The sequence below is a fragment of the Hylobates moloch genome, unplaced genomic scaffold (assembly GCF_009828535.3).
Source record: "Hylobates moloch isolate HMO894 unplaced genomic scaffold, HMol_V3 SCAFFOLD_9, whole genome shotgun sequence".
NCBI classification, from domain to species: domain Eukaryota; kingdom Metazoa; phylum Chordata; class Mammalia; order Primates; family Hylobatidae; genus Hylobates; species Hylobates moloch.
The window spans coordinates 28,988,214-29,004,382 of NW_026652284.1; the positions used below are offsets into that span (position 1 = coordinate 28,988,214).

General features: G+C 33.7%; 1 protein-coding gene across 15 annotated transcripts in view; it reads left to right on the top strand.

Annotated features, from left to right (window-relative positions):
- Positions 1-16,169, top strand: part of EYA1 (EYA transcriptional coactivator and phosphatase 1) — a 329,028-nt gene that overhangs the window by 160,246 nt on the left and 152,613 nt on the right. For 8 of the 15 annotated variants that reach the window (XR_009214881.1, XM_058444188.1, XM_058444186.1 and 5 more), the window contains one exon: positions 8,563-8,612. The exons of 2 other annotated variants lie outside the window; for them this stretch is intronic. Coding sequence is in view for 12 of the 13 variants with exons in the window: in XM_058444181.1 (XP_058300164.1) it covers positions 8,563-8,612 (50 nt within the window). In the remaining variant the exon portion in view is untranslated. Of the gene's footprint in view, positions 1-8,405; positions 8,613-10,166; positions 10,295-16,169 lie in introns of those variants that run through there. 5 more of the 15 variants (XM_032759583.2, XM_032759586.2, XM_032759585.2 and 2 more) reach the window with 2 other exon arrangements.

Consider the following 16,169-nt stretch of genomic DNA (forward strand, 5'->3'; position numbering starts at 1 on the left):
CTCGTGAAGTTTTAGAAAAGCCCAAGTTACCTTTTAGATTGTTGTAATGAGTTCCTTGTATCTGTCCTTGTCTCTCTCTCTCACATATATATACATGACATTTGTAATAAGTATTAAATATTACAAATGTAATGTAAATGGTGTGTGTGTGTGTATATATATATATGACATTTGCTTATTTTTTTGATCATGCCCTTAACCTAAAACACTAAACTCTTCTACCAAAATTGAAGACTTCCTTCATATAACCAGGCAGGTATCTAGGCAACAGCTGGCTCTGTCACATAAAACCTGTTTGGCGATAACAGCATATGAAAGATACTGTCTCCTTGACGGTTTTCAAACATTTCATTATAGTTGAATATTTCAAGTATTTTCCCTTTCCAGATAAAATTATGTATTTTTTTATTGAGGAAAAAGCATATTGGAAAATTTTAAAACTCCTTTCCATACATTTATGTATTGAGATTTACATGGCAAATATGAAATAGCAATGCTTTCTTCTATTACCTTTTACTAGTAGCAATGTTCAACAAATTTTCCTAAATTTTGTAGTAATATGTATGACTGTATTTAGGGAACAATTTAGTCCTTAAAGTATATGGTTAAGTTACATAATACAGTTATAGTTGGTGAAGATTTAGAAATGAGGCTATCAATACACTATAAACTAGGTGTTATTAATAGCTTAAATGTGGCTGTTTATCATAGGATAACTTACTTTTGGTTTAAATTGTATGCAATAGTAATGATTACATATTGGATATTCAAAAGTAGTAACCATACACAATTTATGGGTAAACGTGATTGTTTTTAATCCATCTAATTTTGCTTCAGGAAAATGAAACTCTTTAAAAGTAGTAAATATGCACATGGATATTACTTTTAGTCAGTGACTAAGCTCTTTCTTACATAATTGTGAAGCATGAGCTATATCATATCAATTAGTGGTCACATTACATTCATCATGCTTTTACTAATTTTCTTCATAATTATATGCATAATTTATTTAATATTTCATTTGGTTATATAAATAAAAATTAAATTTCAGCATAAAAATATGTAATATGATACATTTAACTATAATGTAGGCAAGTAACTTGTATATAAATGTGACATACTTTACATAATATTCCCACTGTTTTGATTTTATGTAGTTCGTATATTCTGGATTTCTCAATATAATCTTTCATGGATTAGAAAAATAATTTCTTACTCTCATGTCTAAAATAATTGTTAAACAATTGGAAGCATGAATACGGTAGCTAAATGTAAAATTTCAAGCATTGTTTAATTCTCTAACACCTCAAATTTTAGATTTTATAGAGCTTAGAAATAAATGTGGTTGCAAAAGTATTTACTGTTTGATATCAGATTGAATTACCACATTACATTTTATCTGACAACGCTAGAAATCTCCATTACAAGCTGTATTTTATTTTCTGCATATATACTTTAGTATATTGAATAACTGATACTTCTGGTCTGAGAAAGTGCAGTAGATGGTAACATAATTCTATTTCTGCTGCATATATGAACAGATCCAATAGCAATCAACTGTTTTTTGACCTGGCTTCCCAAATATGGTAGATGACTAGCCCATGATTCCTTGCTGGTACTATACGAAATGAAATCCTAGGTGAGTTTGCAGTTTAAGCCGTCGCTTATGTTTGACAAAGTGTTCTTTTCTGAGGAATTCAGACTGGCATACTTTCAGTGGTTGGGGGGAAGTCTGTATTAAATTTTGGTCATTAGCAGCTTTTTATTTTTTGTTTGCATCGGAATGGTGCTTTCATTTACATATCAGCAATATAAAGTTATGATTGTGTCTATGTGTTTTATTAGTTGATGATCTGGAAATGTATTATAAAGTCATGCAAAAAGTTATTGTGATTTTTAAAAATTTTTTTCACATCTATCAAGTGCCTAAAAAATGAGGATGCTTTTTTTTTCTTTAAATAAAAGACTAATCAGTAGAATAGTATTCTATGGGTGATGACAAAACAGTTTTAAGAAAAATCCAATGGGCATAAAGATTTTATTTTAGAGCACAAAATTGGTTACAACGAGTGGCTAGTATCAAAATAAACATTTGTATTTGAATGTTGGCACAGGGCTGGCAAATTAAGATACAATCATTAGTCACATAAACGATGCCTTCTTTGAATATTTGAAATCAACATAATGGTTAAGTCTTATCACCAAAGTCATGTATCTGCATAAAACATAACTGAAGCTCAGCTCTTTAGGTGAGTGTTATACACTGTCATGCATAGATTCTGAGGTCAGTAAGAATTTTTTTTTTTAAAGAATAAGCTGTAAAGAAAGAGTTCTAGATAACATGAATCTTTTCCAAAAATCATTTAAAAATATTAACACTGAAACATTATCTGGTTCATAGCCAAGGAATTGTTCACGGGAGATTTGCCATTCTAGAAATCATTTCGGATTCATCCTTCAGGCTTTCATTGTTAAACTGATAAAAGCTTGCACGTTTGCTTTTTCATTTTCTACTTAAAGGGAAATGGCCATTCTAGTTTTTGATTTCCCCCAGACCTGTTTCAGTAGTAGGTACGTTAGTTAGGAAATAAATTATGAAAAGTAGTGGATTCCCTAAGTTTCAGGGCCTGAAAAAAGTTTAGGAAAAGTGTAAAAGATAACGTGTGACTACTCCCCAAAGATCTTAATTGATAACTACTGTTGCAAGAGGACGCGTGTGTGTTGACCATGTCTCAGAGAAGTTATTCTCACACAGCTGTTTATTCAGATAGCGTGGGGCGCGTTCATTTACATAATTTTTTTTTTTTTTAAACAGCAAGGTTGAGTCAGACAGAGCAGTGCTCCTTTCAATTGTTGCATTTAAGCCAATAAGGTTAGGACAAGAGAATAGCTGTGGTTTGCGTTGCAAAAACCAAAAAAAAAAAAAAAAAAAAAGCCCCGAGGCTCCATGGGCAGACCTACAAGGCTGCGCAAACAAATCGAGGGATGAGATTCTGCTGTTTCTTTGTCTGGGGTTCTCAGATGCTATCTGCGGCTGCTGTTTGGTGGGGAAGGAGCGCTGGGCGCAAAGCTGTTACCAAACAGAACGGTGGGAGCTGATGGCTCCGAGTTTGGGGCGAGGTAGAAACTCTCCAGTGCCACTTCCGACTTTAAGCCTTCCTGTTGCCGTCCACTGTGGCGGGTTTCTTCCTGGGGAACGCGTTTTCGCTCAGTCGCTCGGCAGCCCGAGCCTGCGGCAGCGGCCAGGCGCCCGCCCCCTGCGCCGAGCTTTCCCCCGCAGAGGCGCTCCGCTCCCCGAAGCGCCGCGGCTGCACCAGCGCGCCTGAGAGCCCTCGCGCGTCCCCATCCAGGAGCAAAACTATGTCAGGAATGGAGGTTTGCTAACCCAGAAAATTCGAAGGAACACATTAAACTGGTGGATGCAGCAGATGTAAGCGCTGTAAGTACAAGCTGACTGTTTGAAAAATTGTAGTGACTGACAACAGCTGTCCTGTGGGCAAAGCCCAAGCTAACAGGAGCGCTTTTATTATTGTTTTGATTTGTTTTCAAAGAAAAACATTACGGCATGGGGAAAATTATGACACTTTGTACCTAGTACTTTATGAGCCACAGGGTTTCATCCTAGAAGTAGAATTCCCAACCTCCAAATTATGAGCGATTAGGATCATTAAGAGATAATTACAAATTAATTGTTAACAATTACTTTTGTTATGCTCTAGATAAATGTAATGCAGGACCATATTCTTGTAGGGAGATGACTTCATATCTCTTTTCTGAATTGCTGCACAAATCTCAAATATATTTGTGTGGTATTGAATAAAGTGGTGCATGTATGTTCATTGCAATACATAAGTAACTTGTACACACTTTGATATGAAAAAAATGAAGCATTTAACATTCGAAAGGACAACAGATAACAACATTAAATTGATAGCACTTTTTAAGGAAGAAAATATTTTTGCTTTAATAAATAAATTTCCCAAATGTTATATTAAACTTTTCTTCAAAAGGTGATATAACAAACATTTACCCAATTAATATATTTTTCTCTTATTGACATTTTGTGTAAGGCTTGACTGGACCTTGACGTTAAAAACAAGATCTGTAAACTTTTGAATTATCATTTAAAATATTTGCCATTCAAAATCAGTATATGAATTGTTAATGACTCATGGGTTTATATTTATTGGAGGAGTTTTTGAACACTTAAGCATAGCATTTGCAAGAATTCAATAAATTCAGAGCTGTCATTGAATTTAGGCAAACGTTTTTATGTTTTATTTCTTAAAATGGCAAGGGGTACAAAAAGTCGATAGTAAGCACATAATGTAGTTTTTTATAGGTTTGGGATTGTTTTTATAATGTGTCTTTCAAAGTAGGTTTTATTTTATGCTTGCATGAGTCTTTCCCCCCACAGTCTGGGGTCTGAGGACATGCACACATGTACAGTCATGCTTTTGCATTATCAAATATTTGATATTTGACTTTCTCCATGCTTGAGTTCTCCCAAGGCCCAAAGTGTTCAGTAAGTGAGCAAGCAGCCATGGATTTTCAATCTTTGAACATTCTTTGCGGTGACAGACATAGAAGCCTAATGGAGCCACTGTTCAGTTTTAGAGGGCCAAATGGAAGTCCACTGCTGTGTGAGTTTCATAGACATGATAAATGATTTTCTCAAAAGAAAATTTCCATTTGTGAAAATCGTATAAGAATACATTGTAAAGAAGAAAAACACTTGCAGCAAGAATAAAACCACTTGTTTAATCAAATATCAAAAGTATTTCAACATTTTAAATAATTGATATTGAAAACAATCCTTTAAAGCTATTGGTAGCATCCATGTGGTTTAAATACTTATTTGTTTTTGTTTTCACGCGGACTCTATTTTGTCATTTTCTTTAAACGACGCATTGCAAAAAGTAATGTAGTATACTACATGAAAATAATCAACAGTAGTATTAAAGCATTTATTTTATGGAGTCTTTGATAAAGAAGGAAATATAGTGTTAACATTTAAAAAACATCTACGTCTCCCTAGAACTTCATTTCAATTTTGGGTTTAGGTTTTCATTTTTAAAATTTAAGTTTTCATTACAACAGTGATGCCATAGTTGGAGATATCGACTGAGGAGAAATTTTAGCAAGAATATACGCTAAAACACAAATTTATGGCTAAGGAAAATTTTTTTATATAAAATACATTCTGATGAGAAAATTGCTATTGTCTTTCAAATTTGGGAGTACTCAGGTTGATCTGTGGTTGGACAAAACTAGCTTGCCTGCCAGCTCTATTTATTTAGATAAGCTCAGTACTTTCACTTTGAAAATTTCTTTTCGGTTTGAAAAAAAGTTTTAAATTATAGTCATTTTATAAAAATTGCTTCTAGCAAGCAAAAAAAGCCTATGGAAAACCCATAATTCAGACAAGCACCTACATTTTATTTGCCCTGTGCTGCTGAGATTTAGAATCCCTTTCCATTTACAGTTTACTTTTCACAGAACATTATTAACTTTTTGGCTTCATGCATGATCTTCTGTCAGATGCTTTTGATTTGTAATTTAGCAAAGTATAATAAACAGTGCAAAAGTCATGATTTTTGCTGTGCATCCTGAGCTCTGTGGTAGGGAAAATGTGATAAAATGTGTACCTTAAGTCTTGTTTGATGATCTCTCAAAGCAAGTTTGCCTTCTGGAAATAATTTCTGGGGTTGAAGAGCATGGTATTAACAGATTTAATGTGGCTATTCAATGGATTGGCGAAGTACTATGTGAGGTTTAACAAAATGAGAGAGACAAATTGAATATCAACAAAAGTTACATCTGTGAAGAATTATAAATTTAATTAGAAAAAAGGCAAACTTAAAAGACCTCATTAACTAATCAGAAGTCAAAGTTACTAGTTTAGGATTCTTGAATTTGAATTTTAAGAAGTTCTGCTTGTTGCTATTTGTATTTTCACAACTCTGTCAATATGCTACTATAGGTATTCTATACAATGAGTTTTAAAAAGCATTAAAGCGAAATGACTTGATTGTAATATAAGATGACCATTTGTTATGTTATGGGAAATATTTTTGCACTCATAGAAGTATTTAAGTTAAAAATACCAGATTAGGAGAAGACAAGAAAGATACTAAGTTTATGGGTGTAAAACAGAAAATGTGAACTTACTGAATGCCTCACATCACTTTTCTAGAAACAATAAAATAATATTTTTCTCTTTTGAATGGAAATATCCCTAATTAATTATTTTCAACACACATTATGGTTTTAGACCTTTACAAGACAAACTTCCAGAGATATTATCAAACATGAGAGGAAATCAACAGCAATCAGAAGTAGGTGTTCTTTTTAGATAAGTCATTATAAGACTATGTTTCCTTCTGCACTGTAATCTTGTACTACACATAAAAAACTAAAAGCATGTGAAGTGTAGCATTTTGTAAACTGTAACTAATTTTGCTCACATCTGTGTCTAATTGTTGTCTGCATTCGCATTCTTGAGAGTAGATTTATTTTTCCTGGACCACGATGTGGATTCAGCTGACCAGCCTAAGTGAGGATTAGTTGTTTTAAAGTTATTTTGATTAAAGAGTCATTTTTAAATACAGTAACACACAACACATGGTTTAAATAATCCCTGAGACACAAAAGAATATATCTGAAGTATAGTTAATGAAATGTAGATCATGCATATGGACTTTCAAAAGTTGTAGAGTATGAAAATACAGTAGAGTCTAGTTTAGCCAGCATTAAAGAAATGTGTTGTCGTGAAAACGCATTTTTTCACTGAAATGTGGTAGACTAATTCTTGTTTTGAAGTTCATTTTTTCTTTATTAACAATTTGACTTTGAAATTTAAATATGATTGGTTAAAGCACAAATATAAATCTAACCAACTTTCAAAGTGTATACTGAAACTAAAATTATATTTCCAACATTGTACTTTCCAGCTAATGTTAAAATGGAAATGTATTTTAACATTTAACAGAAAGAATGCTTTAAATACTCTTTCACATAATTAAGCCAGGAGAGTTCTTAAAACTAAGTTAGTTCTCACCTATAATTTATTCCAGGTGTATAAAAGTGGAGGCAAAAAAAGAAAAAGGAAATTTATCCTTGAGGTATATTGCTGGAGTTTCTAAAGGAAACCACTTACACTTGTGTGAGAACATTAATTTTAACAAAAATTGCAGAAGCCTATTATCACGGAATGACACATCTGTAGGCATTGAAATTTAATTTTTATCTTAAGCGTCTTTTAAAAATTGTTTTTCATCCTGCACGTATTGTAGAAACATACCTAGAAATTTTATGTAACATTATACCAAGACAGTTAGACTTTAATGATGCTTTATTCTTGCTAGAAAGGTAGTATTTCTTATTTCATAAATCATAATTTAAAAATAACAGGACTTAACAGAAGACGTTTGGTTGGATAACTGTAATGCCGTTTGAGATGCTTTAGTTCTCATCTTTGTTCTGTAACCCTAATTGATGTCAGTTCAGGTTGAATGAAAATGCACATCAAAGATTTGGAATTCTGAGCCATTTTAAACGTTTTGCAGAATGCTCTCCTACTGAGGTGTTAGCCTGAGCTTACAAGCCAGCAGCCTGGCCTCACCTGAGCTTTATCACCTGCTGGCAGTTTGAGCTGCTTCTAGAAGAATGGCAGTGACTGTCAAGGCCTGCACATTAGTTAAGTTGTTCAGTGAAGTCCTGAAGTACAGATTCATCTAGAAACAAGAGAGACTGAAATGTAGGCTGGCTAGGATGGTGAATTGATTATTAAACTTTCCATTTTCTTCCTCGGTTTAAAAGATGGAAAATCAACCAAAAAAGCTAACTACATTTTCTAGTTTACCAGGCAGAACTGAATAAGAACCCATTGAATTTTAAATTGGCGAGGGTAAATGAGCCCATTGTTCAATGGAGTGACTTTAGGTATGAAGACTTGCCTTTGCCATATATAGTTAGTCCAGCATTGTCTGAAAGTTGCCCAGAAGCTGTTTTAGTGAATGTTAAATGACAAATAGTAAATGTAGGAGAAAACCATTATGATAAGGATAAGAAACTGTCAGGAGTCAAAGGGGTGGGCGGGAGCTCTATTTCAGCTGGTGATAACAGAAGATGAAAGATCTTCTGAGGATGCTGGAGGATTACTGCTTGAACTATTGCTGTTAAACACGCTCATTTTGTCAATCGCTATTTTTTTTCCAAGCACCTTTTCCAAGCTGCCTGGGCAAGGCTGCTTTGCATGTTGATTGGGGGAGGGGTAATCCCGTTTGCAGCTGTCATAGGCCAGTGATGAATCACTATCACGTCATTTGGCTGCCTTCCCCCCCTGACAAGGGGAGGAGGAGGAGGATAGACCTGCAGGAGGAAACAACAGTTGAGACCTCAACTTAAAGACAATATGCCTTTCACTGCTGCAGTATCCTCCTTTTTCTCTTTTGGTTAAAAGAGAGCATTGTCGTTCTCAGCCATGTGCTCTGTATAATTAAGAGCTGCCACTGAAGCAGAGTAACAACAGCTTCTAATTTTTTTTACCCCTGATCACAGGTGCAAACATCTCAAGCCAGTTCAGATGTTGCTGTTTCCTCAAGTTGCAGGTAAGGATATTGTTGATATTTGACATTTTTGGAGATTACCTTTCTGTGACCCATATCTATTTTTGTCTAGTGTTTCTTAATTATTTCTATTAATAGCAACAGCCTCTGTTGGAAATTACTTAACAGTTTGTGTGTGTGTGCTTGTAAAACATTTTAAGTATGTAGAAAGGGAATAGGAACCTCGGTTTGAAAATAATTATGGGCTATAGTTTCTAGTGTTAGGAAAACTGTGAATGTGTAATGAGAATCAGGAGAGAAAAATTGGATTTTAGACCATTTCTAGTTTGAATTCAGAATATTTGGGGAAGTCAAAGCTCACTTTAGAAGTAAAATGGTTCATGTTAAGCTGTTTTAAAAACTGATACCCATAGTCAATGTAAGTGCGACCTCTAAATTAAAATGACTGTAGCTTCTATTGACCTGATAGGGTGAGGAGCAAATAGTATTAACTTAATATATGTAAACATTAAACCTCCTCCCATCTTTCTTCTTAGAAAAACATACAAAGTTTAAGATAAAGTAAATGGGCCCTAAACTTTTAAGAAATTGGCTGTAAGAGAATAATGGTATCAAAGTGTGTTTTTAGTGACTTTAAATAAATTCTCTCTTCACTAATAGGGTATTAAATATAAATGTATAGTTCTGAAATTGTGAACATGAGTAGTGGCTTTTGTACCTTTTATAGAATAAGTAACTGCAGAGTCTAAGAACTTTCAGAGGGCATTTAACTGGTTTTATATGGTAAAATTGCAAAATTATAGCACTAAAGTAGAATTGTTGTTATTTCCCAGAGTAAGTGACAGCTGAGGTATTCCGAGTGCTAATGCTTGCAGGGACCCACTGTATGTTGGCCTTATCCTTTTTCAATTGGGCACGCTGTATGTAATCCACAAAGCAAACAAGTGAGCCGACATCATAATGTTTTAATGCTGCATTTGTTTCAAGGGAAACAGAGGAACAATTAAGTAGTTTGCCAGAGTAAACACATGCATCAGGACTATCTCATTCTCTGTCACTAGACTATAGGTTTCAAGTGTTTTATTTGGTTTGGAGACCATTAAATTACAATTGGGTGGTAAATTATAAGGGAGTACCTAGTGCAAATTTATTAGATGAAACAGATTCCACAGAAGAGTGATCTATTTCCATTTTACTTCTTTACATAGTTGCCTTTTCTTTTAGAAAAGTAATGCCTTTGGTCCTTTTTAATATAAAAAGACAACGATGACTGTATTTTTTCTTTGAAAATTATAATAGATGTCATTGTCTCACGTTAGACCTTGTGACTTGATGAACTGTGTAAGAGAAAAATGAAATTTTAAAAGCTTCACGTGACTGGCTGTATAGGTAAAGCAAGTGACATCTTTTGATAGTACACAGGATGAAGGGATACCTGAAGTCAAAATGTGCGATGAATTATTTTGAGTCTAAGAAATAGATACAATGGGACTTTTGTGCGAGTGTGTTTCAAAGAAGGTGTCAAGTCATTAGCACATTAAACGGTGGTGGTATGAATTTGGTACATCTGTCAAACGGAAGGCTTCTTGTCTTTAGGTCTATGGAAATGCAGGATCTAACCAGCCCGCATAGCCGTCTGAGTGGTAGTAGTGAATCCCCCAGTGGCCCCAAACTCGATAACTCTCATATAAATAGTAATTCCATGACTCCCAATGGCACCGAAGGTGAGTGTCTGCCTTCTCACTGTTTACTTTGCACCTTGTTTCTTCATCAGTATATGCTTTGTTATTAGGTGGTTATGATTTCCGTTGTCAAAATCATAAAACTACTCTTATATTTCCCCTTTAGGTAATAATGTGACTTACGAATCAGTATTCATTGTTAGGAGCTTCATGTTTCCAGTTGTTGTAACATGGCATAGATTGGTTTTGTTTCGCCAAATGCATATACATACAGACACATGTATATTATACATATTTGTGTGCATAACATTTTTAACCTTTGAGTGTGTTTTATCTTCTTATCGATCATGTCCACACTGCAATATCAATTTGTGTTGTTTTACTGGGTGACCAGTGAGAACTTTGAATTATTTCCTTTATTTTCCCTTTTGTTGTTAAATATAGCTGAATTTATTTAAATGTAAACATTGGACTGGATTGTTTCTAAATATCAATGAAATAATTTGTATGCCTAGTGTTCTTAAGGCTTTGGCTATGAAAATATAAATAAGTAAAAAAAAGTATTGTTTATGAAATATACATACCAGGTGATATACACACAATTTATTTACTTAAAGATTAGTATACTTTAAATGTAGAACAATTACAATTAATTCTGCGTAATTAATACATATGAATATTTATATAAATTTTATATAAGTAGAAATACCTACTTTGATCCACGTATACTTAAGATTAAACATATAAGGTTATATGTATTGTTGCTACCTGTTATACAGTCATTTAGGTACTATGCATATTTTTAGAACTTCAACATATGGAAAGATATGTTACATATTGCATTATATTTATTTCTACTCTAGTCTATTGAAAAATTATTTCTTCATAGATACTATTTTGCTTATTTATTTGTTACTAAGCCTCAGGACCTTGATGACTCAGAGCATACCTTTCACTAGAAGTTCAATAAATTATCCATGTTAGAATTCCATCCATATACAAAACTCTTAACCATCATTTCCCAGTCACCATGGTGATCTTTCATTACACAATTTTTTAAAAAAATAAAGCTAAATGCTATAAAATTATTGTGGTTTTTGATGTGATATTCCAGTATGTATTAGTGAAGGCTTTTGAAACTTACAGTGTTATGTAATTTTTAATAATAGGAAAAATATAAAATCAGTTGTTTCTGATATGAGATGCTTTTTTATTCCAACAGTGATTCTTTTAATGTGTAAATATTCTGCATTTTTCTTTTAGCATAAATACATTCATTTCAAGTGTTTATGAAAAATGGGTACTATCAAAAATTGAAACTTTGCTGATGTAGCAGAAAATTAATCTCTGAATGAGGTGCCTTTTCATCTGAAACTTTTTTCTTCCCATTTTGATAGGCAATCAGAGAGAAACTTAATTTATAGGAAAGTAGTTCTAGTGTGTAAGTGGATTTTATAGAGCAAATAAAATTAAAGCAGGCAGTCGTATTTCCTCTCCTTTTGGGCTTTGACTTCAGGTAAAGCATGCCTACTGTGGAGTAAGCCTGGGTGTGGACATAGTCGCCGCAGGTCCCTGCGCCAGCAGGCCTCGTGCAAGAGTCAGCGTGAGGGCAGCCACTGACAGGAGCTGCAGAAGGCCCATAGGTGACCTTTAACAGGCATTTCCATCATTATGAAGTCCAGATAAGACAGTCATTCAAATTAACTTAAAAATAAGGAAGACTAAGTATGTTAAAATATTTTGCTCAATAGAATATACCAGTACATATATGGAAGAGCAATTATGAAATACTGGTAGTTAATTTTTTTGTATATGAAGAAATGAATAGGACTAAGAAGTTTTCATTTTCTCAACATTTTATTGGCAAGTTGTCTCCTACAAAATAAGAACCATGCAGTACTGAAACAGAGTGTGTGTTTAGGGTTCCCCCTTAGATGGCTTTGTGTGAGTAATGCGTGGTTTGTTTTCTAAGCACATGTGGAGTAATAATATATTTCTGAATATTTACTTTTTATAGCTTGATATCACATTCATATTTAGGAATACTGCATTTTGTTAGACTTTTGCATAACTAAAATAAGTTCAAACTATTAAAACATTTTAGGTAATTATGTGATCTCCTCAACCAAACTGGAAAATACATAAAATTTGTTCTTTATCTTAATTGTTTTATGTCTTGGAAATGAATTTTTTTAGACTTGATTTCAGGCAAATACACAATTACTTATCTCACCCTGTTTCAGGCAATCTTCATTAATGTACTTTACAAGCATTGTGGTGGTTAGAAAGTGAAGTTAGAAGGTATCGATATAAATGAGAATAAATGAAGTTTCTCAATCTCCTGAGGTATTGTTTTATTTTAGTACTCAGTTTGAAAATATGGACCCAAACTTCCTTCATGATCGATGTTACACGTCCATTTAGATACAAACAATATTGGAAACTTCTAGGTTTTTATTAAGTGTGTGAATCAGTTTATCATGCTACTTATATGTCTCATAATATATCTATTTCATTCCTCTCTGTCACCACTAGAGGAGTTCAGCTTAAAATTAGTGAATTCATTAATGTCTGACAAACTTCTCTGGCGTGTAGTCATTGTAGATTTTCCTATTTCTTCTTTGAAATCTTATTTAGTTTGAAACAGCAGTGTTTACCAATGAATTAAAGGAATGAAATCAAGAAATTCATTACAATTTAGAGTCTTTAAAATGTCAATCACCTCCCCTAACTCTACAATGAACATTTTCAGCTACATATGCCACGACTTATATTTAAGTGACTTCTGCACAGCCCAGTTGAAAATCATCTCAGCCCAATCGAAATTAATTAGGTCGACAGAACTTCCATTTAGTTTGCACAGTTGTTGGTTTTGCCTGCATTTATATAGGTTGTCTTTTTTCACTCAGAGGTATTTTTTATTTCCTGCCACCACTTGTTCCTATAATGAGGCTAAGAAAACAAGAAAATCTCCTGTATCAAAAACCATAACTTCATCTGAAGAACAAACAAGAAGGGAATGGAATGGAGAGGCAGAGAATATTAAGTTTCTTCTTAAGTCTGCTGCCAAATTATCCTAAGACTCAATGTTTGTAGGTTCTGTACTCACAGGCTAGTGCCTATTTTCATGGTTCATCTAAGGGATAAAGACAGAAAGACACTGAGCTACAGCCTCAAGTACTGTGCTTTTTTATTTCCTACATGAAATGTTCTTCAGTTATAATAGTTGTTTGAATGTTTCATATTTCAAAACTTTCAACTATTCACATTTTCATACATCCTTCCAACCCCTCTGTGAATTGTTACTGTTGATGTTAACCGTTGATTGGTTTCACCCAGTTTATACATCTTTGCAATATAAAAATATAAACAGGTAAAAATAGAAAATAGTGGCATAAATGAACGCTTGACTTGCAATGAGGAAAGCACTGTAAGAAGTGATATGTTTCCAAATGAATTAATGCATATTTTTATTACTATTAAACAAGTCAAGCTTGACCTAGAAGACACTAATGGATGCTTATGAAAACACCAATCATGGCCCGTCTTTCAACTGTTTTCCCGCTTCCTTTGGACAGTTAGTCTGAAAAACTTGTCTTGAAACACATAGATTTGTCTTTAGGTGACGTAAAACCAGATGCAATTGGAGGTCAAGATGGAATAGAAATTCTATTCCATGTATTTTATTGTGAAAGCATAGCTTTTAAGAAATAGGCTTCTTGGTGATACGTCTATTAAATGATCATGAAATCGGAGAGGATTTGTCATGTTTGGGAATCTGTGCAAGCCTCTACGTGGTAAAGGCTTTGTGTTGATATTTGTGTTAAGCATGAGAAGTAGTTGGGAAAGGTTCTTTTGAAGGACTCAGGGCTGTGGCCCTAAAAGGATTTTTATTTACGTACGTAATTAAGGCCTTGTTTGCAAAGCAGTGATTCTTTCCATCTTTGTTTTCGCTGGTTGTCTTAAGTCCATGGGAGCTTAAGTTTGGTCAGTTCATATATTGCTGGTTTGAGTGTTTATTTTTGGTTGTCTTGGAGTAAGGAGCGAGGAAGGCCAAAAAAGTGTGAGCAAGCAAAAATCAGAGCTTTAATTTTGAGTGTTCTCTATTGTAAACTTAGACTCAAACTCAAGAAGAAGCTTAAACTTGTCTTGAAACGGATAGATTTGTCTTTAGGTGACGTAAAACCAGATGCAGTTGGAATCTTCACTGCACATAGGGTTTCAGGAATTCTGATGGTAATTCAAATAGTAATTTTGAATTGGTATATCAGATTTCCAAGGTGGTAACAGATACAGTCTTGAATTAGGCAGCTAAATTTTATGCATTTAAAATTTACTGTGTATTACATATTTTAGGATGATAGGTTCAGTTTTATAAATTATCGGAATCTATCTTAAGCTGTTTTTATCATTTTTACAAAGCTTAGAACACTAGTAAATTATCTGGATTTGTTTTTCTCGGTGTAATTTTAATTTTGTAAAATATAGTGCTATCCAACTAGATTATTTTTAAGAAATCTGATTTACAAGAAATATCTAAACTGGGGCAAATGTGTATAAAATTATGGTTTGAGGCTGTATTTTATAGGCTATGTTTATATATTTGTGGTTAAATATTCTGTTGTCAATAGAAACATGGTAACATAACTTTATTATTGTTTACATTCTGCACAAGATTTAGTTTCTCAAAGATTAAGGGACATTGTGAATAAAGGAGTTTCTAAATGACATTTTTAGTTTGTCTGTAACCACAGAATTGGCCTCTTATAAATTGTTCTTAAACAAAAGCCATAAAAGAATGAACAAATAATTTGTTAGGATTTAATATTTTCCTATGTTGTATATATAGGAATAATTTTCACATGTCTGTTGCTAATTAATTATAATAATGCTGGCTAATATTTATGAATAACCTATTATTAGTCACTGTGATGACCATTCTCTATGTTTTGCTTTATTAATCTTTAGAAAAAAAATTTTAAAACATTGTCAACAAAATAGCTAAGAGTCTGGGCTTGAATTCCAGCTTCACTATTTGCTGGCTGTGTGAACTCAGACAAGTCAGCTTCTATGTGGCTGTTTTCTCATCTGTAAAATGGGGATAATAACAGAACTTACATCAGGCTTTCTGTGAGGATGTAACATAAAATTTGCAGCATAATTGGAACTTGTAAGTGCTCAGTATTAACTGCTATACCATATGTAAATAAGTCACTTCTACAGTGTGATTCCCATTTTATGCACAAAAAAAATCCAAGACTTAGTTAAACATGAAGTTTAAAGGCACATGGCTTGTAATTAGTACCAGTGGCATCTGAGTGGGTACTTGAATTAAGTTCTGAGTCCAGAGCCTGGGTTTTTAAATCACCATATTATTCTCTGGAGAGAATATGTCATTTGCATCATCTGCAGATGCCTTTTCTAATACCTTTTACTAAACATTGGTGCTTTCATTGCCACATTGGTGCCTTCATGGCTGAATGATGCCATTCCCTAGCAAACAGCAGCGCTGTGCAAGAACTAGTGGCAGAGGCTTTGATGACAAGGACTTCGTTATAAGGATGACTCCTCAGGGCCGTTATAGTCCGGTCTTGAAGTTCTGGTGTGCGTGAGTGTGTGAGATTCCTTCCTGTGGTCCACATGCACATTGTATTGCACCATTAGGTTAACTTTAGGGGATTGTTTTCAAAGCCTTAGACTTAATTATAATTTCATCAGCTGTCTGATTGTTAAGCCTCTCTGAGATCAAACGGAGATGGGAAGTCATCTCTGCTTTTCATTATCATGGTCATTATATGCACATTTGGATTGGGGCAGTGTTACTGTGAAATTTAAAAACTGGCTGGTTGCAGTTTTGCTACTGCTCAGAGTAAATGTTTTCTACCTCACAAAATATTTCTAAATAGGTGATAAATTT